At 42.7% G+C, this 25,875-nt stretch overlaps 3 protein-coding genes across 8 annotated transcripts in view; 2 read left to right on the top strand and 1 right to left on the bottom strand.

Moving 5' to 3' along the window:
• Positions 1 to 7,079, top strand: part of GFOD1 (Gfo/Idh/MocA-like oxidoreductase domain containing 1) — a 45,282-nt gene extending 38,203 nt beyond the window's left edge. Inside the window, exon 2 of the mRNA XM_083747387.1 lies at positions 3,310 to 7,079. Coding sequence (XP_083603513.1) covers positions 3,310 to 4,229 — 920 coding nt within the window. The 3' untranslated portion in view covers positions 4,230 to 7,079. The remainder of the gene's footprint in view (positions 1 to 3,309) is intronic.
• LOC310848373 (tRNA selenocysteine 1-associated protein 1) overlaps positions 1 to 23,123 on the bottom strand; it is a gene marked incomplete at its 5' end in the record, with an annotated part of 107,661 nt that extends 84,538 nt beyond the window's left edge. The window contains one exon of the mRNA XM_083747403.1: positions 23,110 to 23,123. The remainder of the gene's footprint in view (positions 1 to 23,109) is intronic.
• LOC310848389 (TBC1 domain family member 7) overlaps positions 14,788 to 25,875 on the top strand; it is a 39,362-nt gene continuing 28,274 nt past the window's right edge. For 4 of the 6 annotated variants that reach the window (XR_014566302.1, XR_014566303.1, XR_014566304.1 and 1 more), the window contains exons 1-7: positions 14,897 to 15,028; positions 17,352 to 17,471; positions 20,173 to 20,253; positions 20,567 to 20,754; positions 21,552 to 21,689; positions 24,402 to 24,547; positions 25,041 to 25,170. Coding sequence is in view for 3 of the 6 variants with exons in the window: in XM_083747431.1 (XP_083603557.1) it covers positions 17,360 to 17,471; positions 20,173 to 20,253; positions 20,567 to 20,754; positions 21,552 to 21,689; positions 24,402 to 24,547; positions 25,041 to 25,170 (795 nt within the window). In the remaining 3 variants the exon portion in view is untranslated. Of the gene's footprint in view, positions 14,814 to 14,896; positions 15,029 to 15,220; positions 15,571 to 17,351; positions 17,472 to 20,172; positions 20,254 to 20,566; positions 20,755 to 21,551; positions 21,690 to 24,401; positions 24,548 to 25,040; positions 25,171 to 25,875 lie in introns of those variants that run through there. The other 2 variants (XM_083747433.1, XM_083747432.1) reach the window with 2 other exon arrangements.

The following is a 25,875-nucleotide window of genomic DNA, read 5'->3' on the forward strand; positions in this document are numbered from 1 at the left end:
GTACAGGTGACTCCCCACTTAGGTGGGAGTTACGTTCTAGGCCCCCACGTGCGTAAGTCAAATAGCATAAAGTGGGGAGCACCCTCTGAACACCCTTTAAATGCCCTCTCTACCATTTGGTCTTCAATCCATACCAAAAATACTGTGTCCAAAAATATCCACAACTAAAACAAAGCTCTGGGGCTGTCTGGAGGCTATGTGGGAAAGTGCCGGCTGCTGCTAGCCTACCCTGCACACCAACTCTTATGCAGGGAAGTTGAGCAGCATAAACAAAGTCCCCCTACACCTCTGGTATCTTTGGGGCTTCCTCCACCCTCATTGGGGTGGGTAGGGACACCACCAGAAAGGCCTGTTCATAACATAACATTTGCTCTTTGCAGTACTTAATTTTAGTTTGGAGGATCTTTATGTATTGATACTTGAATTCAGATGATAAGTTATAGCAGATGATAAGTTATCATCGCCTCTAACAGGAAGTGGCCTACCCACTCTGGGATTGGGCCATACCCATTGTGATTCCTGAGCAATTCAGGGCTTAAAGGGCATTGCCAATGGAAGCCCAGAAGCAATGGAACAAAATCTTCATATATTTGCGAAGGCTGCTGCCAACCACTGCTGCGCTGAGACTTCTACCCCCTTGGCCATATGAATAGTTTGGTATGTGCCTTTGGGGCTTGGAAAATGTGTTGCAGGTTTCTATAAAGGCAGGATTTCTGCATTTCTGGCTGTATCCCAATCCTAGAGTCCTACGGAGAGGACATATTCTGTTGACAAAGACTTGTTAAGATCACAGATTTACACTGAATAGCTTTGCAGCCAAAGGTACAATTGGAACTTTTACCTATTAAAGGAATGTAGGTCAGCTTCATGAATTCTCTCTCTGAAGCCAAACAAGTCTAATTTTATATGAATCAAGGAGACACAGTGGGAGATGGTTGATTTTTAGTAACAAAGGTTCGGAGGCACTAAACAGGCAATCTGGACGTTTGAGGAATAAGCTCAGTAGAAAATAAACATGCCTATGGTTGCCAGATCAAAGTACTAAAAATCAGAGAGGTTTGTTCTGTTAAAGCAGGGAATATTCTGAAATATTCAGTATCCCTTATCTTTTATAGCCATTTCAAACATGCTACCACCAGAGAATATTTTCACCCAGCAAAAAATCCTGGAGCAAGTTAAGTCATTCAGAGCAGTGGCTAGGCCTCGAGCAGGTCTCCTGCTGTTTTATCATGAATTGTGTGTGGAACATCTCACTAGCACCCTTCCGTAACTTTACATCAAGGAGTGTCCTCCATGACCCATCTCCTCTTTCAAGAACCCTTGATAAGCTTCCGAGGAACTCTCCAGGAAATAGTTTAGAAACCACGGTTGTGTAGGATGGCAATAGTGTCAAATAAGGAACAATCCTTTAAATCAGGGGTGGCCTACTTTAAATAAAGGGTTATTTGATAATCTTACTGAGATGATATAGCTCATGCTGAACTAGAAGCACTTCCTTGCTCTGTTCAGTTTAACCAGGAGGCTTTAGACCTGTTGGATGGGCTCGCTTGCTTCAATTATGCCTCTTTTTGGAGATGACAGGGATGTCTATGTAAAATGTAGTATCTGTGACCATGAACTGGAGTTAACACTCTTAGTTTTAAGAGATACAGGCTGCATACACACTGGACATTGAAAGCACCCTCCCCCAAAAGAATTGGGAACTGTAGTGTGTTAAGTATGCTGTGTATTGCAGCTCTGTGAGGGGTAAACTGCAGTTCCCATGAATCTTTGCAGGCCGGGGAATGTGCTTTAAATCTATGGTCTGTACAATAAATTCAAAGTATATATTCAGAAACTTTTTTTGAAAAACATAGCTATTGTAATGACGGAAATATGGCAAGAGAATTCAATGGATAGCCAGTACACATGCAAGGAACTGAATTATAACCCCTGAGATAATACCCAGGTTATTTTCTGTGAGGTAATGCCACCTGTTCACAGAAATCCTAAGTGCAGAACAGCATATTCATCCCTTTAAAGACTATATTCTGTTTATTAGTATTGTAGCAGGGAATAATAACATTTCAGCTAAATAGGTAAATAAGTTGACAGAACTCTGCTGGGTTCAGACAGAACCAGATTTCCCTTATAAACAGTACTTATAAACGAGTAGGGAATATAGTTAATAAAATCTGAAGATGATACAAAATCAGGAAGAGTTGCAGACACTAATAAAGGTCAAGGAGAACCTCTTGCAAAAGGTTTGGCGTAGACCAATGGTTTTTGTTCTTATGATGACATGAGTTCCATAGTCACCCTTTTCAGAGTGGCATCATATTTTCTTGCATGCCAAGAAATAAAGCTGTTTCCACGTGGTGATGGTCAGAAGCCCTGAATTCAGTTCACACCACTTTCTCTGTAAGTGAAACTAAAATGGAATATTTTCACTGTGTCTTCTGGAAGCCATAAGACAAGCAATGATTGTGCATGAATGATTAATCCCCCATATATATATTTAAGAGAAACGTGAGTGGTGCTGTGGGTTAAACTACAGAGCCTAGGTCTTGCCGATCAGAAGGTCGGTGTTACGAATCCCTGTGACGGGGTGAGCTCCCGTTGCTCGGTCCCTGCTCCTGCCAACCTAGCAGTTCGAAAGCACATCAAAGTGCAAGTAGATACAATTCTGCAAAATGCAGAATTGGACAGAATGACAGGAAGGATCCGAAACCGACAAGATCAAAGATTCACAGAAGATTGGGAAAAATTTATTGAATATTTGCAGAAATTAAGTGATAATCAGATTACGTTTGTAAGTTTTAACGAAGCATTGTGATGGGAAATAAGTATTAAAATGGGATGAAGTTCACAGCAATAATATAAACAACAAAATAGAAATGTGTTTAAAGTTAAAATATGAAGGATTTGCAGACAAGTTGAGGGAAGTCAAAAAAAGAAATAAAATCTAAGATGTATGAAGTGTATAATGTTGTTTTGTATTTGAAAATTTAATAAAAATATATATAAAAAAACAAACAAAGTGCAAGTAGATAATAGGTACCGCTCCAGCAGGAAGGTAAACCGCGTTTCCATGCGCTGCTCTTAGTCATGCTGGCCACATGACCCGGAAGCTGTACGCCGGCTCCCTCGGCCAATAAAGCGAGATGAGCGCCGCAACCATAGAGTCGGTCACGACTGGACCTAATGGTCAGGGGTCCCTTTACCTTTATATATATTTAAATGGATTCGACCTTTCTGGATTACTAGACTAGACTGTAGGGCCATAAGATGTCCTAACCTCACCTACTCTTTCTCTCCAATGTCTGACAGGGATTGGAAAGAATGTCATTTGCGACAGGACAGCCACTCCGCTGGATGCCTTTCGGATGATGACAGCTGCACACTATTACCCCAAGCTCATGAGCATCATGGGCAACGTCCTCCGCTTCCTGCCTGCCTTTGTGAAGATGAAGCAGCTGATCCAAGAGGGCTACGTTGGAGAACTGCTTGTGTGCGAGGTACAAGTTCACAGCGGGAGCCTGCTGGGGAAGAAATACAACTGGAGCTGCGATGACTTGATGGGGGGCGGGGGGCTGCATTCGGTTGGTACCTACATCATTGACCTCTTGACCTTCCTCACTAGCCAGAAGGCTGTGAAAGTGCACGGGCTGCTTAAGACCTTTGTGAAACAGACGGACTACATCAAGGGAATCCGCCAAATCACGAGCGACGACTTTTGCACGTTTCAGATGGTCCTGGAAGGCGGGGTGTGTTGCACCGTCACCCTCAACTTCAACGTGCCCGGGGAATTTAAGCAAGATATTGTTGTGGTAGGCTCCAGCGGGAGGCTGACTGTCATAGGCATGGATTTGTATGGGCAGAGCAACAGCTCACCTCAAAAAGAGCTCCTTTTGAAGGATTCCACCCCTGTCAGCAATGCCCTGCTGCCCGAAAAGGCCTTCAGCGACATCCCTTCCCCATACCTGCATGGAACTATCAAGATGGTGCAGGCTGTCCGTCAAGCGTTTGAGGATCAAGATGACAGGCGGACCTGGGACGGGCGGCCGCTCACAATGGCTGCAACTTTTGATGACTGTCTCTATGCTTTGTGTGTGGTGGACACCATTAAAAAATCGAACCAGCTGGGTGAATGGCAGAACATTGCGATCATGACTGAGGAGCCAGAGCTGAGCCCTGCTTACTTGATCAGTGAAGCAATGCGCAGGAGCAGAATGTCTCTGTACTGCTAGGGGTTGGTTTTTTTGTCACCTCTCAGAAAAAGGTGGATCATTGCAGTTCTTTCCTAACGGAAAAAACATGCCATGTGTCTCAGGCCTTGGACAAGGAAGACAATATAGGGAATAAATCCTTGCTATGTAAACCACATTGCCTAGTTGGTGCTGAAATATTAGATGCGTTCGAAATGCTTGCTTTGGTAGTTGTTGGAGACTCTGTTAAAGAGAAATTTGCATTAACTGTTTACAAAATAGCATTATACGAAGGTAGAACAGCATCCATTTACAACCTACAGGTGCACAGCTGATGCAGTTGCGTTTACTGTGAACAAAAGGTTCGGGGAGGTCTAGTTTGAGACATTCCTCACCAGTTAGCAGGCTGCAAAGCTGGTGACTTATCAGAAAGCCCCTTCCTTGCAGAAAGCAAAACTGGCTGGCTTCTGACATGGACACTTGCAGTCCCACTGATAATAGCATGCTAATTGAGTACTGCATCATTCAGTAACCCATGCACTTGTATCAGTTTCATAGAATAAGAACTCTTTGGGTATGACTGTGTTGTGTGACCTGGAAAATTTGGCAGCTTGGTTTTCATAGTTAAGAATGAAGGTTTATGTTCTGTTTGGACTTCCCCACCCCCACCCCCTTTCAAGGAAACAGAAACAGAAACATGTATATTTTAAAAAAATACATGCAGCTCCAAAATAGCAGCATGTTTCTCCTAGGGCCCTGGAAGAATTCAATATGACGCATAACAATCTGCAGAGAAATAAGGGAAATTACTTACAGGGTGACCAGCCAGTCTCCTTATGTTCTAGGATTGTTGATAAATTCCAGAGAGGCAACCATGTCAGTCTGCCATAGCAAAAGTAAAATAGAATCATAGAGATGGAGGGGACCCTGAGGATCATCTAGTCCTACCCCCTGCAATGCAGGAATATGCAGCTGCCCCTTACGGGGATTGAGCATGCAGCCTTGGTGTTAATCAGCACTATGCTCTAACCAAGTAAGCTATCCATGTTTAGTACTGTGCAAAAGCTTTCATGGACCAGAGCTTACTTTGTTAGATGCACAAAGGAGCCCATCATACAAGGTGTGTACAGTCTACAAAAACTTGATCTTTTTTTAAGGTGTCACAGGACTCTCTTCTTTCTGACTTGGGGTTTGGTCTTTAGGACCCACACTGGGACAAGATTTTTAAAAGCATAGGTTTCAACAAAACCTAACATGTTTTAGGAGGAAATTGCACATAAACAGAGCATGATTTGTCCAAAGTCTAGGTGAGATGTAGAGACTGCTACCTGAACAGCTACTAGATAAATTTTTCTTGGCTTGCACATCATCGCTGAGATGACATGGAAGCTTGCACTGAAAAATCTAACTGGGTACTTAATCCTAGAACAGTAAAGGAGTTTACCTTTCCTTTTGGTATCTACTGGACTTTAAACGTATTCAGTCCATTTCACTTCTTTGTAGGTAGTTAATACATTATCTTATTCCTTCCTTGCATCATTGAATTCCAGTTACATATTTTTTTTGGATCAATGCCTTGATGCAGACTCTACTTCTTCCTTCTCCAACACCTGAAGAGGTTGCCTGCATTTGGAGCAGTAGATGGGAGACTAAAAGATGAAAAAGTGGGTAACAACACTCCTACTAAAAGTTACCTGTACTAGCCATCCCTGATTGTGATGTGCAACAGCAGGATGCACATAAGATGCATGTAAGATTTCTGGGCAGAGGAGCAGATTTCTGCTAGATGGCACTGGGGGCATCAGATCGCGGAAGGGAGGATAAGCTTAGAAGGGGTGGTTGCAAGTTCCAAGAAATCTGAGAACTGAAACACTGTTCTGTACGATTTGACAATACAAATAATCAAAGCCTCTCCATTTGTGTTGCTGTGTTTCCAGCCACCACCTCTTGAAAAGCACTTGAATGACTAGCATATTAACTGTATCATTTATACTATTTTATATAGGATTCTCATTTTTTTAAAAGATTACCCATCAATCTTATTGGTGTCATTTTGTACCACTGCGGAAAGGTCTAGTCAATTCAATCATCTCTTGTTTTCCTGTCATTCTCTTATGCTGAATATCAGTCAGGGTGGTGCACTAACAATGTTAAAAAACAAAGAGGAAAATAGAGTACCCAGTTCTATAAATCCTCTTATGTGTAGAATTAGCATGCCATCATCTTTCAGTGATTAATTGCAACCCTCTACTTAATCTGGATCTTAAATGATGCCTTGTTTTTATTTTTTTAACCTTAAATCCAAGTGTACATTTATTGCTGTATATATTTATTGTGTCTTACAAGTGTGGGTGTGGGTGTACATGTGTATACGAGAGAGAGAGAGAGAGAGAGAGAGAGAGAGAGAGAGAAGCAAACTAGGTATATACAAAATGTCATTGCATGGGCATTTTATGTACAGTAGATATTTTAAAAGTTATTTATCAAACAAAAAGTGTGTGATAAAACAGAGTCTATATTTTATATATCTATACTGTAGATAGCAAAAACGAAACCGCATTTAAATTATAGCAAGAGGATATGGGAGTATTTTTTAAAGAAAATGGAAGGCCTGTGGTGGTTTCTAGCATTTTGACAGCCTGGCTACTTTAAATGGAAAGTTGCATTTTGTGGCTCTCGGCTGCAGCAAAGTCTGTCCTCCTCCTCCTCCTTCAAAGGATGATATCCATGTATTACTTTTCCATTGCTTGGGGAATGTAGTTAGTTATAGCCAGCCATGAGCATATATGTGCTGCTTAAAACATGGGTTTCCTGCTGTTCTTACATATTTGCACTGTTGGAATAAAGAGAAGCTAAACAGTGAATAAAGACATAAAAGGAAATGGGATTGCAGCTGTCGGCTGTTCCTCAGTTGTGTTTTCTTCCTGCAGTGAAATAGCTTTTCAGTTTTCTCCTGCCTTCTCTTACAGGTATACCAGTTTGATTTTACAGACTTGAATGAAATAGCCAATATTCCTGCTTCTGAAAGTTGGGGGGGGGGGTTGGGGGGGTGGAGAAGAGAGAAGGGAAGCACAGAGGTAAGAAAAGGGTTTTAACTGGTTGCCCATCCCAAAACTTCTGCTGAAAAATGTAAGCCAATCACTAACACCCCAATATTATTCACCTGTTCTGTATGGAACAGAGTTGTGTGAGGCTCTGGTGTGGGATAATGGCTGAATCCTAGAGATTACCATTTTGAGGTGGTGATGGATGCTGTAAGACTGCAATATGACTCCCCTCCTCCCCAATTTATTGGGTTAGGGAAAGTTTAATCTGAGTCTTGCCAGATGCCTGAAGCATATCATTGCAGCCCAGTGACCATCATACATATCAGCTTCACAAACTCTCAGTCAGACACTCAACAGTGGCTTCTTCACATCAATTACCTCTTCAACATGGAGCAAAACAGCTGTGCCATCAGAGAGGTTTACTGAGCTAAAGCTTGAGCTTGTATAACAAGAGACATTGATTGTGTTTTGATTTAGCCCAGAACCCAATTGAGGTTTCCATTCCTTGATTTTGCCAGGCATTTGCCTTCTTTTAAAGAGCTGCCACTTTTTTCTAGCATGTTCCAGGATTCTTATTGTAGGCTAAACTGGGTAGGCACAGAAGACTCCCAGAAACATCATCGTTACCCAGAAAAGAGTATTGGGGGGGGGGGATTAGTTCAGTTTGCCTTTTAACACCAACCTACCTAATTCATTTTCCTATCAAAACATGAATACGTGAATCAAAACACAACTTTCTTTCAAAATTCACACTTTTCCAACCAAAACAGTGTACAGAAATAACACGCATTAGGAGAAAGTGTGCACAAAGATATGTTTGTTAGTGAAAAGAAACCACATCTCCCAAAGATTTGACATTTTATGATAAGGAAGGCGATGAGGAAATGTGCTGGAAAGTGTGGGATAATGCTTGCTTTAATCCATTGTCTAACCTCTCCACAAACAAATTGTGATAAACCCTCACTATAAACAGGTTGTCTGGAAATGCTCAAAACCTTTACCCATTTCTTAGAATGAGATATGTTGGTTGTGAGGTATGCAAATATGCCTAAGATGAGGATACAGACTCATATATTGGCTGGCTGTTGCCTTAAGCAGGGTGGGGGGTTGGAAGAGATTGGCTTTCCTAAGGAAAGGGGTTTGGGAGCCTCTCTACTTGGTCAGGGGTTACAGGTGCTCCAAATACAGTTGATTGCCATCCCCCATCAGCTTTCCAAATAGAGCTTCTCTTGCCAACAAAGGGGCTCAAGCTGGAGAAAGCAGATGCTTCCACAACACTTTTTCCTGCAATGGCCAGTATGGATATTTATAGCCAATCTTTCTGTGCTAATTCAAAGGCTCCTTTAATATTTGAGGCAAGAGCTCATTAACTCTCAATAGAACCCTGGGGTAACATAATAAAAACAAGTGCTGGGGATGCAGCTGTATGGATAGGATACAATTGCAATATGGCATCAGCGGTGAAGCCAGTAAACAGGGACACAACAGAAATGCTAAAAACAATGACAGATGAATTGGCATAAGGTTATCAAAGTGGGACGCAGGTGGCGCTGTGGGTTAAAGCCTCAGCGCCTAGGACTTGCCGATCGAAAGGTCGGCGGTTCGAATCCCTGCGGCGGAGTGCGCTCCCGCTGCTCGGTCCCAGCGCCTGCCAACCTAGCAGTTCGAAAGCACCCCCGGGTGCAAGTAGATAAATAGGGACCGCTTACCAGCGGGAAGGTAAACGGCGTTTCCGTGTGCGGCTCTGGCCCACCAGAGTAGCGATGTCACGCTGGCCACGTGACCCGGAAGTGTCTTCGGACAGCGCTGGCCCCTGGCCTCTTGAGTGAGATGGGCGCACAACCCCAGAGTCTGTCAAGACTGGCCCGTACGGGCAGGGGTACCTTTACCTTTACCTTTTTATCAAAGTGTAAAGGTGTGTGTATAGGGTTCTATTTTTTTAAAAAAATAAAGATATATGGACAGTTACTAGTGGGTTTACAAAGAAACCAGGAAAGAAAATTGCCTGCTCATGTGTCTTTAACACCAACACAACAGGCAAAAAGCAGGATTTTTTTTTCACAGTGTGGAGATAAACCGTCAGCTGCTGGTGTCAAGCTGTTAATCAGAGAGAGAGGAAGTAGCTTTTCTCCATTGTGCCTCTGTTCAGCTTCAGCTGATACACAAATGCCTCCCACCCACCTGCAGCTACTAACTGCAATCGCCAAGGCTATCAGATGGAGAGAAAACAGCCCATATGTAACTCCTTGACTTGCTGAATTCAGACTCTGCACAATGGGAAGGAAAGTGAAGCCAGTCTTTGCTGTATCAGAAAAGGAGTGCGATTTCAAACCCCCATAAAGTCAATCCAGCTGGTATGAGAAACTCCAAAAAAAGAAGGGAGCTCTGCGTCTGTCAGCAGCATGGAACGTGTTGGAGCAACAACATGTAAGCAAATTAAATCTGCTACCGTTCTTGTTGATCAGGTTTAATCTTAATATTGTTGAAATGTATGTTGTAAGCTGCCTTGGATGTGTGTGAAGATGCAAAAAGCAATTGCAATAAGGCACAGGTGAGCATTTGGTTGAAATGTGACCAGAGTTACTGCAGGAGACCCAAACTAACCTTCCTGCCCAATTTTATGGTTGGGTTGCTACTTGGTTGACTTTTTAAAAAGTAAATAAATGTCCAGGGTCTACCTTTAATGGCAGTTTCTGGTTGTTTTGTGCACTTGGGAATTGTTTCTTCCTCTACTAACATCAGTATGAGAACAGGGCTCAATTGTGCACACCAATTAAAGGTGTACAAGCCTTTTCTCCTTTTTCCTTCTGGCCACCCTAATCGGCACCTTTAGTTGCCAATTTTGGGGCAGGGCTTATGTCCCCCTCAGAGTAGCTTACAAAAAATTAAACTAGTGAATGGCTTGTTTTCCAGCAGTGATTAGGAAAGTTTCAGCTGCTTAATTTATGCAAGTTGGGCTGCTGCTATTGGCATGGTGGAAAAATGCATTTGAAACGGAGTATTCCAATGAATTATTTTCCCACCTCTGTCAAAAGTAGCCCACAAGATTCCCATTGGCAACCTGGGACACCCAAAAAGTATTCCAGTTCATTGGAAAATGCTACTGTTTGGAGGAATGAGTCTCGGAAGAACACAAAGAGTTCCACATAATGAAAACCAAGTCTATGATTTATAATGGTTAAATCCTCACATGCAAAAGGATCCCAGGCTCAGTTTCTGCCATCCCACAATACAGCTTTGGGATACTCACTGCCTTTTAGTGTCCTGAGCTACATGGGTCAGTTATCTGACTCTGCAGATAACTATAGGGGATGCAAAACTCTTCTGTAAAGCTTAAAAGCCAGCGACATTTTCTAGGAGCCAGCTGGCAGGTGTGCCAGTGAAAGGAGGGGGGTCATTTTTTTGTGCTGATATGTTTTGGTCTTCCCGCTTTGGGCATAGAAAATAATCTGGTGAGTGGAAGTAACTGGGCTAGGAAAGGCAGATAGTAAGAGGAGTCTGCAGCTAGGTCTCACAAACAGCAACAACTCTGAGGTAGATTAGGCCCAGATATCGTGAGTGGCTCAAAGTCAAGCAGTGAACTTCCTGGCTGAGTAATGATTTAAATCCTTATTTCCCAGGTCCTAGTCCGACACTCTTTAATGACTACGCAATGCCATACCCTCCAATATGCCTCAGATGAAAATGGGGACATTTATCACTCCCCACAACTAACCCTCTTCTGCCCCCCCCTTTTTGTCCCCTCAGACCATTTCCACCACACCAATGGAACACAGCACACACACCCTCCACTGTCCTGAAAAAAGCAATTAACCCTGATTTTATTTAATTCTTTGGTAGATTTACAAAAAGAAACACCAAGAAATAAATTTTAGAAAGGTTCCAGATTAGATGCGGATGCACAAAGAGTGTGTGTGTGTGTGTGTATGTGTGTTTCCTTGCACTCTGCTCTGCTTCCCCTTCTCACCTAGGGTGGCCCTGCTCTCTGCCAGCACCTCAGGGCTGGTGTGTCATGCAAGGTTGGGCCTTGCCAACAACAGCCTTTCCTCCTTACCCTCCTCTCCAGCAGCCGCTACGAGTTGCTCAGGGAAGGAGGCCAGCAGTGGCAGCCATGTAGCTGCAACAGGATGCTCTCTCTCTGCCACCATTGCTCGGGAAAAGCGCTGGCTCATCCTCTTCCCCGAGCTTGGCAGGGAAAATAAGGACATTCTGGGATCTGATCAGAAGCCAGGATGGCTTTTTGCAATTCCAGATCTGTCCTTGGAAAATAGGGAAACTTGGAGGGTATGCAAGACCCACTGGCTCTTCAGACTTTGAACATCCAAAATTGTAAATACACCTGAAATGGGCAACTAGTTTAAGCATCACTGTAGCTGAACTCAGTAAACCACGCATCATCTTCCCCTATGCCCTGCCAATTAATTTTCACATGCAGGTAGAAAATGTTGCATCCCCGCTAGCAAATCTCGCCAGTGTGTTACAGAGGTTAGAGTGCTGGACTAGGATCTGGGTGGTCCATAGCTGTCAACCTTCCCCTTTTTTTGTGGAAAATTCCCTTATTCCAGCGCTGTTTCCCGCTGCTTCCCACTGCTATCCTGGATTGTTAGATATCCCGTAGACTGTCTCCGGGACAGGTGAGCTTGCTGATCCCTTGTTTTCGAGGCTGCTGATCCCTTCTTTTCAAATCTGAGAGTTGACAGCTATGGGGTGGTCTCGACTCAAATCCCCCCTTAGCCAGGAAGCTCACTGGGTGACCTTGAGTCAGCCACAGTCTCTCTCTGCCTGACCTACCTCACAAGGGTAGTTCCAAGGTTCCCTGGGAAGGGGGGAATGAGTATTAAACCAAATTAAGGTTGTAATGCCTAGACGATTACAGCTCAGTGTACAGTACACATCCTATTTTTGGAACTAAAACTCAAGGTATCCTTTATAGTTTAAACCTTGGGTTAACTATCTTAATGCCTTTATCTACAGTGGCACAGACATATTAGTACTGTATGTTTTCTTCATATACAACACTAAAAGCAGCTCCCATGCTGCCTGCATATGAGTTAACGTTTTAGTTATATTCTAGGAAATGGGTGTGTGTGTGTGTTAATTTTTTTGAATTGTATATTGAATTGCTCTGGATGTGAACAACAGCAAAATTCAGACTGCGGAACTGCAAAAACACCCTCAGTCTACACAGGAAGAGGCGGCTTCATCTTGGAGAAAGTTGCCAGAGGGGCTGTGTGGAACTAGGCCCAATTACCTAATTAGCAGCTAATTAGGAGAAGAACACTAGCCAGAAATGAGAGCAAATCCGAAGGGATTGTGTGTGATGAAGTTAACCTTGCTTCACCCTTTTCTCTCTCACACACAAAAACACGTACTTGTTCTTAGTACAGAAATGAATAGAGATCTGGCCACAACAGAAGCAAACAGTAAAATATGTGGCTATAAAATTATAATAAAATATTATCTGGAAGATAATGGCAGCTAAGATTTAGGATTGCCATCCCAGTGCAATATATGTTTCTGAGCTTTTATCTTCTACCCATTATGCAGTTGTTGAAAACTTGGGGCCTTTTCTCAAGGGGATGGGGAAATGTGGCAGTACTTCTTACAGCCCAGTCCATACCTGTGTTCACTGAGAAATGCATCCTATTGATTCCAATGTTGATTAACCTGCAGGTATGCATGTTTAAGACTGGGCTTTAGCTGCAGATTACAGGGTGTCCTTTGGGACTGAATTTCATCCACCTTTATGTTCTCTCTCTTGCCTGCAATATCTTTCTGTACCTTTTAATAACTTTCTGGATGGGTTGTCATTTTATTCTGCCACTAAGGCAGAATAATGCCTCTCTGTAAGGAACTTCTAAAATAAAAAATATGAGGGTTAATTTGAGTTGTACCAGATGCAACTATTTCTATGTGTACCAGGGGGACTTGCATTTATTGATTATTCCTCTCCCAAACCAGGTTTGAAAATGAGGATAGCACTTTGTCCGCCTCCTCCCTGCCCCCAGTGGGTTGTGAAATCCCTCCCCCCAAAAAAAACCTCCTCAACGTATTAGATGTACATAGGCATGCCTAAGCAGCTCTTTGGGTGCCAGCCTATGAATCTTGTGACAGCAATAAAACCTGTTTGCTACAGCAGGAGGAGTCCATAATGGGTTGAGCAACAGCTGCCACCTAAACATGTTCTGTTCATTGCAGACTTAAGAAAAGCTGATCCAAGTCTGCCACCTATTGTCTCTTTCAAGCAAAAGCCTCATAAGCTTTTGAACAGAACAACCCCAGCTCTTTTTGTAACAAAAAAGAATGTAGCAGGTTTGTTTTAAAAATAAAGTAAAATGAAGACTGTGACAGGATGATTTTCTGAAACGTAATAATACATTTAAGAATCGCCAGTCACTGGGCCTTTTATTTACAGGGCAATACTATTCATGTTTGCTAAGATGTAAAGGAAAACCTATTGGGCTTACTTCCCAGGAAAGTGTTATATAGAACTGCAGCTTTAGGCATCTAAATAAGGCACCGTGTGTCTTCGTATCCAAACTCAGGACATGGATTATAAAACATCAAGCAGTCTCCCCAAAACAGCATCTAGACAAGACTAGGAGGGCTTCCATGGGGCAGGCATTTCATATACATTGAGAGAAGGGCCTCATACAGCCATAGGCTTTGCCCAGCCAGCCCCAGGCTGATCGCCGAAGAATTGATGCTTTTGAATTATGGTGCTGGAGGAGACTCTTGAGAGTCCCATGGACTGCAAGAAGATCAAACCTCTCCATACTGAAGGAAATCAACCCTGAGTGCTCACTGGAAGGACAGATTGTGAAGCTGAGGCTCCAGTACTTTGGCCACCTCATGAGAAGAGAAGACTCCCTGGAGAAGACCCTGATGTTGGGAAAGATGGAGGGCACAAGGAGAAGGGGACGGCAGAGGACGAGATGGTTGGATAGTGTTTTCGAGGTTACCAGCATGAGTTTGAGCAAACTGCGGGAGGCAGTGGAGGACAGAGGTGCCTGGCGTTCTCTGGTCCATGGGGTCACGAAGAGTCGGACACGACTAAACGACTAAACAACAACAACGTGCTGCAAATGGTTAAATTTCAGCAGCAATGTAGCTTGTAACAGAACTGAGATCCACTTGGTATGCTGTCAGTGTGACTGGTGTCCTTATGGTTTGGGTTACCACTTTTGCTCCTTGTGTTGCTGGATCAAAATCGGGTGGGTAGTGTTTTGGGTAGAGCAAGTGATCTGAAATCCTAATTTGCTGTCTAGAACACAGTTAAAAAGTAGCCCACTTTTTACTCCTTGGGAGTAAATACCATTGCACTAGGTAGGCTTTTGTACTCATAAATAAGCAGGTTTAAGCTTACATCGTGGAAATAGTAGACCAGTAAAAGGATTAGTCAAACCGATATCCTGCAAGGTTTTCACCTTTACTCTAGCCTTCCCCAACCTGGTGCCCTCCAAATTTTCGGGTACTACAAATTGGAAGACTCCTAGGTCGGATGAGGCTGTTTCCAGTGCAACAAAATCTCTGCAGCAATATTACGCACGCCAAACTTGCGCAGCGCTCGCGCCTCGGGGTCGGGAAAGACAAGCGGCTCTAGGGCTTCCGAGGCCGCCGCGACTTCTTCTTCCTCCTCCTCCCCTTCCCCACCCCTTGGCTGGGCGGGCCGGCGGCTGCGTGGCCCGAGCCGGGCGGAGCTCCCTCGCGCCGAGTCGTCGTTGCCGCTTGGCCGGTCGCGGCGGCCTTGGCAGAGAGCGAGCTCCGCGCTGCCCGCCGGCCCCTTCTGCACAGGCAGGTTTGCGCGCCGGGTTGGGAGAGGCGGCGGGGCGCCCGAGCGCCCTCTCCCGCTTGACCCGCCTCGCCCCCTTTCCCTGCTTCCTTCTCCGCTTTCCTGACGACCCTCGAGCGCCGCCTCCGCTGCCGCCTCCCTCTTCTGCACCTACTTCACCCGGCCGGTTCCTATAGCGGTGGCCCGGGGTTCTCCCTCCCTCTGGTGCCCAAGCTGGCCGCCGCTTTTTCCAGCCCTCCTCGCGCTCTCCTCCTCCTCACGTGTCACCCGTTCTTGTCAGCTCCCCGGTCCCACGTGCCATTTCTGGGCCGCTGCCTTCTTACCTGCTTCCCTCAACCCACCATCGTCTATATTTTTTTTCCAGCACTCCTTCATCTCCTGTAGCGTATTGACGCCCCTTACTTCCTATACTCGCAGCGTTCATTCATTCGTTTGTTTATTATGTTTCCATACCACCATTTCCTTCAAGGAGCTCAAGGTGGGGGACGTGGTTCTCCCTCACCCCCATCCGCACCCAGTTTTATCTTCACAACAACTCAGTGAGGTAGGTTAGGCTGAGAGGAAAGCAGCTACTGGTCCAAGGTCACTCATGGCGAGCTTCATGGCTGAGTAGGGATTCGAACCCAGGCCTTTCAGGTCTTAGTCCAAGGCTTGCAAAATATTCTCACATTGCAGGCAGTGGGGCTAGATGACCCTTATGGTCCCTTCCAGCTCTACAATTCTGTGATCCTATGATTCAGACTGTTTTGCTGCACTATCAGGCATTTGACCTACCTAGCTCATATTATGAGTGGCAGGGACCAGGGTTTCAGACGTGGGTTTCTCCCTGCAGTACCTGGAGATGCTTAGGGACTGAACCAGGGATTTTCTGCTTGCAAAGCCTACGTTCTGCCACTGAGCCACAGGCCACACTTTCAAACCTAAACGTCTTCTCTTGCAAATATATTATCTGTTATTGCACTGCTGCCTTCATTTGCTGCTTCCCAAGTGTTTACAAACCCATCTTCTCTCACTCCACCTCATCCTCCAAATAGCATCCCAGTTTCTCCATTCCTCACCTTTCTGTCCTGTAGCCAGAGATTCAAATGCATCTAGTATCTCCTTGTACTTATTTTCATGATAATTTTTTTACATATCAACCTTTTGTAGGTGGATATTGGCTGAAACGTTTCTCTTCTGAGGAAATAAGTAAGGAAGGTTTTAAGATGCTAGTGAGCTTTTTTGCAGTGTGGAGGAATGGCCACTTTGCATTAGATTTTTAATAAGCTTTGCCTCAGATTTGTTGAAAACAGACATTTAAACTTGTTAACTGTTCACGTTGGCAAATTCAATAAGTAAGCTCCATGCACATAATGCACTAGACCCTTTGCCTATAAACAATTACACCATTATGAAATTGTAAACTTTCTTAAGTTGCCAGGGGACTGTACTCCCCCCCAACACACACACACACACACACACACACACACACACACACACACACTCCAGGCTGACATAACACTCATGTTTTGCGGCTGCCTGGATGTGATAGCTCTGTGCAGCTACAATCCTAACCCCACTTACTTGAGAGTAAGCCCGATTGAATTCCATAGGACTTACGTCCGAATAGATATGGTTAGGATTGCATTCTGGCACATTTATGATGCATTACTCAAGAACCCAAAAACTTCTAATAAAATGAATAATCTTTTAAGGTGACAAAAACCTCTTTGTTTTTGCTGCAACAGATCGCTTTTGGATATGGCTGCTGTTCAGGAAGTTTCTAGCTTCAAATTATGTATTTATAAACACACAAAAGTATTTTTATAATGCCATAACATAAAATATTAGTAAAAAAAAATAGTATTTTATTAGCTGCATTCCATAGAATTGTACCAAGGTGATGTATAGTAAAAGCAGTGGAAAACACAGCAGCACATACATTTAAAACAAAATTAAAACCATAGGTTGTATTAAAATTCAAGGCGATGTATAAGATTAAAACAAAATGCAATTTAAAACAGCGCAGATAATCATTAAAGTGACTGGCTGATAAAAGAATTAAACAGCTACAAAGGACTGTTGCCATGAAAAAGTCTTCAAGAGGCACCTGAAAATCTATTTCTAAGTATGTTTATAATATGTAAAATATTCCTGCATTGCATTGCAGTGGTCATGGAGGGGAGCTTGGACCATGAAAGGGAGCCTGAAAACTTTGGGGAAGAGTCCACACTGCACTGTTGAAGCTCTGAAAGAGGAACACTGCACTTTTCATTGTTTTGTAGTCATAATAATACTTTATTTTTTTGCAAGCCATCATGATTAATGATCTGTTTTCCCCCACAGACTGAAACATGGCTGAAGATCCTCAGAGAAATTTCCGATCGGTGTATTATGAAAAAGTAGGATTTCGTGGTGTTGAAGAAAAGAAATCACTGGAAATTCTTCTGAAAGATGATCGGCTTGGTATGCTTGGTAGAAGACCATTTTATAGCACACATTCTGTTAGAGCTCACTTAATTGCAAGCCTGTGCGTGTTTACTTGAAGGAAAAGCCCGTTTGACCCAGTGAGGCTTGCTTCTCATTTAAAGGCAAACTTGTCAAGTTTGCACTTTCCAAAACAATATGTGAATTGAAACACATAGCACTTGTCAAAATTTGCAGTGCGGTTCTCTAGCTAAGCAGTGTGTACAAAAATGCATCTTAGAGAAGATTCCATGGAAAACTGCATATTTCCAAAACTGCATGTATAATGTTTTTTCATTAGGAGAAATGTGCACCAAAATGTTGAATTTTCATAGGGATATTTTTTAATAAAAAAAAATCACAAATTGCATCAGAAATGTGAATTCAGGATTGGAACAATGACAAATTGAGGGAATTGACAGATTTGTCTATCCCATTGCCTCAGTAATTTTTGCTTTTTCCCCAGATTGGCTTACACTCAGCCTCAGTCTGTATATTCTACCCAGAAGGGCATGGAAACATTTCTCATTTCCCTCTAAGGCAGAATATTTTGTGTGAATTGAAGATTATGTGATGCCTTTTTTGGGAATGGGATAGATATACACACACACACTTGTGTGTGAATGAATGCACCTGTTTGTTAGTTCACAAAAAACATTCTGTACTCTCACAACATGTGGAGTGTAGCCTAAGACTTAATGTGAATGATCTCTCCTCTGTTTCCAGCTTTCCCTGAGATAACTGTATGGAAAGAGATTCTGGACCTATCTGCACTATATGTTTAAAGCAGTATACTTCCACTTTAAACAGTCCTGACTCTTCCCAAAGACTCCTAAAAACTACAGTAGTTAGTTTGCCTTACTCTTTCTAACATCTTTTTGTACGGAGCGCCCTTGGCCCTTTTTGAAGGAAGCCAAATGTATTTGATTTTTAATACTTTTGATAAGCTATTTTTTTTTGTTTTGAATTGTTATAATTTGTATTGTTTATATTCGATTTTGTGTGCTTATTCTTTGTTACTTGCCTTTATTTTTTAAAAAAACTGAAAGACGCTATCTAAATAGTAATATAACGCAACAATACCCGGAGTTCCCAGGGAAAAAGGAATTAGGCATTAAACTGTTCTGGGGATTGCCATTCTGTGAGGGGAATATGGGTCGCCTAACAATTCTCAACACCTTTACCAAACTACAGTTCCCAGGATTCTTTGGGTGAAGCCATGACTTATATGGTAGTACAGTAGGAGTGGGCAACTTCCAACTGCTCTGAGACTCCAGCTCCCATTTGTCCAAGCCAATTTGACCAATGGTCAGAGATTATAGGAGTTGTAGTCCAGTCGCAGATTCCACATGTCTGGGGGATACTTCTTTGTTTAAAAAACAGGTACTGTACTAGTTATTAGTTCTGTTGGGTTACTGAACTTGAGGATGCATATATGTATATGCATGTGTGTATAAACAGTATATGTGTGTATTTATGTGCATGTGTATAAATACACACACACACACATGTGCACACACACTAAAGATGGCTTCATTTTAAAAACAACTAATTTTGTGTTTGTTCAGTTATCATTTATTTATTACACTTCACTGGTACAGTGGTTCCTTGGTTCTCAAACTTAGTCCGTTCAACTCCCGAAACGGTTCAAAAACGGAGGTGCAGCTTCTGATTTGCTGCAGGAGCTTCCTGTACTCAAATGGAAGCCACGTCGGATGTCTTTCTTCCACAAAATGTTTGCAAACCGGAACACTTACTTCCGGGTTTGCAGCGTTCAGGAGTCGATTTGTTTGGGAGCCAAGCCATTCAAGGACCAAGGTGTCAGCATCGCCCTTTAGCCAGTGTCACCAACTGGACTCATCCACTTCAGCCCTGACTGGGCTAGGCGAGCTGGGTAGCACTTCCAGAGACCACCTTCTGTACAGGAACAGGTCAAAGTGCTGTGGACTCACAGCTTAGAGTTGTGAGCACTGGATTCACTTCCACAAGAAGACAGTCGTCGCACAGCAGAGTATAGCAGAGTATAGCAGAGCATAAACGACTCGGAGAGCAGCTCTGTAGAATATCTTCTTTATTCTGTCTACAACTATAATACACAACTATATACAGAGCTAAATGAGGTCTAAACGAAAAAGCTGAATTGCACTGAGTGTCTGCAGCTGCTCTTAGCAGCAACCTTATCTATAAACACAATCTCTCTCTAACACTCAGTCTCTCTGACACTTTGATGTGAGGCTGGAGCAGAATAAGTAGAGAGCAGAAACCGCCCCTCCTCTCTGGAGAATCAGCAGAGCACATCAGCAGATTCTTGGATATGGGAGGGGTGAAATCTCACAAGGTACCACTGTATTTCAAAAAGGCACCCATTTTGTGGTTTCAAATTTGTTTGCCTTTAATTGACAGCAGCTGATGAATCAACCAAAAACTCCTACAAACTATTTTACCCTTTACCATAAATCTTTTGAATATTGCGGCTAGGTTTTCATTTTGCAAAAGGACTAAAAGTGGAACAAGCATGTGTTTTAAATTGGGATTGTTAACCTTGAAAAGCCTGAATGATTCTTTGATGCCTCCTAGAAGCATGATTGGTGCGCTACACTTACAGATGTGTCCTGGTTGGTGTCCGTTGCTGAGAACAGAGGTGATTCATAACGCTGTTCGAGTTCTAAAATGGTGTTTGTTCTTAAACCCCCCTTCACAGATATTGAGAAGCTCTGCACATTCAGTCAGAGGTTTCCTCTCCCATCCATGTATCGGATCCTTGTGTGGAAGGTGCTTCTAGGTAAGATGATATGGGGAACGTAGATTCGTCATTAGAAACATAAGGGCAGCTTTGGACATATGCTTACTGTAATGCTAAGGAAAGCCAATCCATGTTTTGAATGCTCCATTGAAGAAGCCTTTGCATGACATCGGGGACAGGACTAGTTAATGCTCGCGTATTTGTTAATTTCTTGAGCATTCCTTATATCCAGGGCTTATAGTACTTAGTTGATCAGAGAAAAACAACAACTGCTGTCAGAAGATCTAACCTTCCACCGCAACGTGCAAGTACATGCAAACCTAGTTCTCCTTTCTCTCTCTTCTTTTTCCAGGAATTCTTCCTCCTCACCATGAATCTCACGGGTTTGTAATGCGATGCCGAAAGGAGCAGTATAAGGACGTGCACCATGCGCTCCGAGTAATTCGCTTTATCAAGGATTCTACCCCACAGGTTGAAGTTTTCCTCCGAATATACCAGCTGGAGTCGGGAAAGCTTCCTCGGAATCCATCTCTCTCTTCGGTCAGTCGTGCTGAAATTTGCCCTTGACAAAACTCCTTTGTATGAAGGCCCAAATCTTTTCCATCTGAAATTCTGCTAGAGTGAAGAAACTGTATAGTGGCCACATGAACTGCAGTATCTTGAGAGGTCAAATTCAGCCTTAACCAGAGATACTGTAAACAGGGCTTAGGGAAAGCACGTTCTGGTACCAGCCAGGGTAGGCACCCCCAAACTCGGCCCTCCAGATGTTTTGGGACTACGATTCCCATCATGCCTGAACACTGGTCCTGTTAGGGATGATGGGAGTTGTAGTCCCAAAACATCTGGAGGTCCAAGTTTGGGGATGCCTGATCTAGGGCATGTCACAGAATGAATTCCCCTTGTAGTTAGTGGCAAGAGTGGCAGGCATCCAAGCTGAAAGTTGGCAGCCACAGTAGGATTGGGTTGCTGAGAAAATATCCCTCAGTATGGTGAAGCAAATCCCTGTCATATATACTCCCTGGAGAAGGTATAATTGGTCCTGTTTAGCACTTGGATGAGGAACCTATAGCTCACCAGATGTTGTTGTTGGACTAACTCTCATAAACCTCAGCCAGGATTTTCAGTGGTCATGGATGATGGGAGTTGTAGTCCAGAAATATATTGGTGTGCCCCAACTTTGTCCTCCCTGTTTTAGCACATAAGAGAACATGGTGGCACCTTATAACAGAGGAGCAAAATTATTATATGTTGTCAAATAACAAAGTGGACTGGAAAATGCTGTTCCGTGAATGCGTTGCCTCTCGATAATCCCATGCCGTGGCTGCTTTGCTTTCCAGGAAGCCGAGGACGAGGTATTCCTTGCCATTGCTAAAGCTATGGAAGAAATGGTAGAAGATCACATTGATTGTTATTGGCTCATCAGTAGCTTTGTGAACCAGTTGAACAATAAGTACAAGGATTCAATACCACAGCTGGTAAGAATATTATATGCATACATATCTACATATCTGCATTCATCTATTCACACAGGAACAGTATAGTGAGATTACAGGTATAGAAGTTGTACATCTTCTATGTTGTTGCTGTTTCTGACAAGCTCTTGCACAAATACCCTGTGTGGACTTGGAAACTGAATTATGCTCTGGATTCTTTTTCGGAGGGGATGAGGGAAATGCAGTGCAAGTTTCTAGAACAGCAGTGCAGTGACTAGTGGGTAGCTCAGGGCTGACTAATCTGTAGCCCTAGAGATGTAGCTAGGCTCCCATCTCCCAGCCAATGTGGCCAACAGACTTCTAATAAATATCACGGGGATTGGAATGCTGATGACAAAGAATGCAGTCAAGGTTTCGGCATATATTCAGTTGTGTGTACAGTGGTACCTCCGGTTACAAACGGGATCCGTTCCTGAGGTCCGGCCATATCCTGAAAATTCTGTAACCAGAGGACCACTTCTGTACATGCACGCGGCGCTGCAGAGCGCTTCTGTACTTGCACGAGTGGCAAAGCCACTTCTGAAAATTTATTATTCCAAAAATGAAACCTTCATCTGGTTGTAAATATTAAGATTATACCAGCAAGAATGAGTCTTTCTGTAAAAAAAAAGAAAAAAAAGATTTAAATGTAGTCTTACTGACTAGTGATTTAAATTGTGATTTAAATTAAATTGATTTAAATCAAATCCACCCTGCCTAAGAGTCTTAGGCTGCTACCCTTTGACAGGGAAGGGGTTCAGCTTTGTTCTTGCACTGAATGAATGAGGCCAGTCCCTTGTTTCTCAGCAGCAGTGACTGCAGAACTGCCTTCATTCCTTTCTTTTCCCATTCAAACCGGATGCCAGGCTCCATGCTTTAATAGAAAGAGAAGTTTGTAGAAATAATTTTTCAATATCTGTAAATAAGATTTGATAGGAAAACACTTTGGCTTGAACTTTCCTTAGGTGATGATGATTAAAAGAAACTTTCTATATGCCCTTCATCCGAAGATCAGAGTGCTGTTTACAGTATAAAAACACAAAAAATACACATAGCACAATAACAAACAAAAACAATACTGCGCACAGTTTAAAAGGCCATAGATGGTTCAAATAGCCAAAGACCTGGGAGAAGAGGAATGTTTTTGCCTGGCACTTAAAGATATGTAATGAAGGCGCCAGGTGAACCTCCCCGGGGAGAGCATTCCACAGGTGGGGGAGCCACCACAGAAAAGGCCCATTCTACTGTTGTCTCCCTCTGGGATGTCCTCTCCCATCACTTTTGAAGACACTTGGAAATAGGGGCATGTGTCAATTTCTTTCAACTAATGAAGAATAAGTGATTTTTTCAGATATATATAAAAAGTGGTCCCAGGCCCTAAGGAAGTTAGATTAGCTTGAACCAGAGCCAGGGCCTTTTCAACTCTGGCTCCGGCCTGGTGGAACGCTCTGCCTCATGAGACCAGGGCCCTGCAGGATCTGATTTCTTTCCGCAGGGCCTGTAAGACAGAGTTGTTCCGCCTGGCCTTTGGCTTGGAGCCAATTTGATTCCCTCTCTCTCTTTTTTCCCCTTCTTTTCCTTCTCCTCCTGCGATGAGGCTACATTTTAATATTTTAATGTTCCATTATTTTAATGTTGTATTTTATTTTTGTTTTTAAGTTGTAAGCATTCATCTTGTTTTTATTATTGCTTGTAAGCCGCTCTGAGCCCGGCCTTGGCTGGGGAGGGCGGGGTATAAATAAAAAAATATTATTAATATATATATATATATATATATATATGGTGCAGTTTAAGGAGAAGGGAACAGGAGGCAGATTTACATAAAATATGACATTATAGAAAGCCAGTTTTTTCTCACTGGTGCCAGTCCTATCTGAATTTCTTTAAATTATTAATAAAACCATGTTTATAGTAAAATATTCAGATATAATTGAAGATGAACAAATGAAAATAAACAAGCAGATGTTTAATTAATTGCTAACCTTGTCCAAAAGGTGTCCAGAGAGAGCTGTTTACTGAAGTGAAGAAAACTGTGTGTGTGTGTGTCAGTGTCATTCAAAATAATAGAGTATATCAGGATGGGAAGTTACTGTGGAACCAGTGCTGCTTATGAACCCGTTTTTTGTTTCGGTGTTCACACATTGCTGTGGTCAAAATGGCAGCCCATAATTTTTTCCCTTTTCATTTAATCTGGACTTCCTCTTACTTGTGAAAGGGGTGTGCTTATAATGTCACACATATATAATGTCAACATTGCCATGTCTGAACTCTATAGTTTTGGGAATGTGGGCTAATCTCTATCATGCATGTAAAATGCTGAAAAGCCACCCAATAGGGTTGAAGAGCAGGTAAAAACTCCCTGATGATGACAGTTTCCTAGTATGTGCTGTTTCCTTCCCCATCCGTCTCCTTTTTTACTAAATTAAGAATTGCTGTATTGTTACGAAGTCTCAAATTATTCAGTATATACTCTTTTTGGAGGCTCACAATCAATAAATATGGAAATGTTTAGTGAGCCTTACATTTTGGATCTGACCTTTGAAGAACATTATCTGACATGACATTTTTCACAGTGTGTCATGCTGAATCTTTTTCCCCCTTCTTTTTTTAAGGTGCCTTGCTGCTTGTGGTTTCTTGCTATAAATCCCTATGACAGTGAGATTTATTTATGGACATTGATATACTTTATCACTTCTCTTGACATTTATCCTGCAGCCAAAACTTTTGGAACAGTACCTGAGCCTTGAAGACAGCGGACTCTTAACGCATCTGAAGTTGTGTTCAGCAATGGACCATCTTCCTTACAATCTTTGGTTTAGAAAGTGTTTTGCAGGTTGTCTACCTGAATCCAGCTTACAAAGGTAAGCATCTTTCCTCTCCCGCCCATCTTGGATCAATCAGATCACTGTAGCATCCTTGAAAATAATCTGCTGTCCATCTTTAGCCTACAACCCACAATACCACAAACTCCTGAGTAGTGTTCCCTCTCCCCTGACCGATGCTGTAGAGTACTTTTATAGATGGAGCATGTTAGCTGCAAGATACCTATAACCTCACCTCCAAACTCGGGAATGTTGCATGAATATGTTTTGACAAGTCAGGACTTTTTGACATTCTAAAACCTGACAGTTAAGGTTATATAGGGAGTGATGCAAACTTTGGCATTTTGTGTTCCCTGCATCTTGCACCAAAGGGTGGAAGTGTGAGTTGTCATTTGCTGCTAAATGTCTCGGTCCTGCCATCACTGAGATACTATTTTGGTCAGGAAAGGAAAAAAACAACACTTCAGTACTAAATATAAATTATAGCTATAAAATTGTAGGCATGCAGTTTTTATGACTCTGTCTTTTCTAGGGTTTGGGACAAAGTTATTAGCGGCTCCTGCAAAATTCTGGTCTTCGTTGCTGTTGAGATTTTATTAACCTTTAAAATGAAGTTGATGGCCTTGAATAGCGCAGGAAAGATTCAACAGTTTTTGGAAAATGTAAGTACTCTTCCACACACTAATATACTGCCACCCCAGGAACTCCCCCCCCCAAAAAAAATAAGGGATTTGTTTTGCGTATCAGATTTTTTGGGGAGAGAGGTGGTTGCGAGAAAAATCAACTGATATTTTGCCCAGTGTTCAAGAGCTGCAATTAAAAGTTTGCAAAATTTTAAAAGGCACAGTTCAGACATGGCATCAAACCATGATCCATGCTAATCATAGTTTGGTTTGAGCTTCCAAATGTAAGACTTTCACAATGGTTTCTGAATTCAGACATAAGAAACCAAATTTAGCACAAAACACAGCGTGGCAGCTTCAGTATCCATGTTTTGTGAAGTGATCTAGGTTCAGATATAAAAACAGACCATGGTTTGTCTTGATGTCTGAGGGGAAAGGAGAGGATTGTCTCAGTGGCTGAGCCGGGCTCTGGAACTCATTCTTACCTGAACAGGGCCTCCCGCTACACTCCCCTCCCATGGATTTGCATAAGATGGGCCAAAACATTCCTTTTTATAGGAGCACTTTTGAGCCATAAATAGTCACTGCCTTTCCGAGTAGCTTTGGTTAAGTTATGTTTAGCAGCAGTTTTGTGGGTTTCCCTCCTTTCTCTCTCTGCTGTTTTAATGCCTTACAGCTATTTTCTTTTATTTATTTGTTGTTAATTTTATTTAAAAAATCATTTAAGATGTTATTTTAAATTCT

Source organism: Podarcis gaigeae, assembly GCF_964106915.1.
Source record: "Podarcis gaigeae genome assembly, chromosome: 7".
Taxonomy (NCBI): Eukaryota; Metazoa; Chordata; class Lepidosauria; order Squamata; family Lacertidae; genus Podarcis; species Podarcis gaigeae.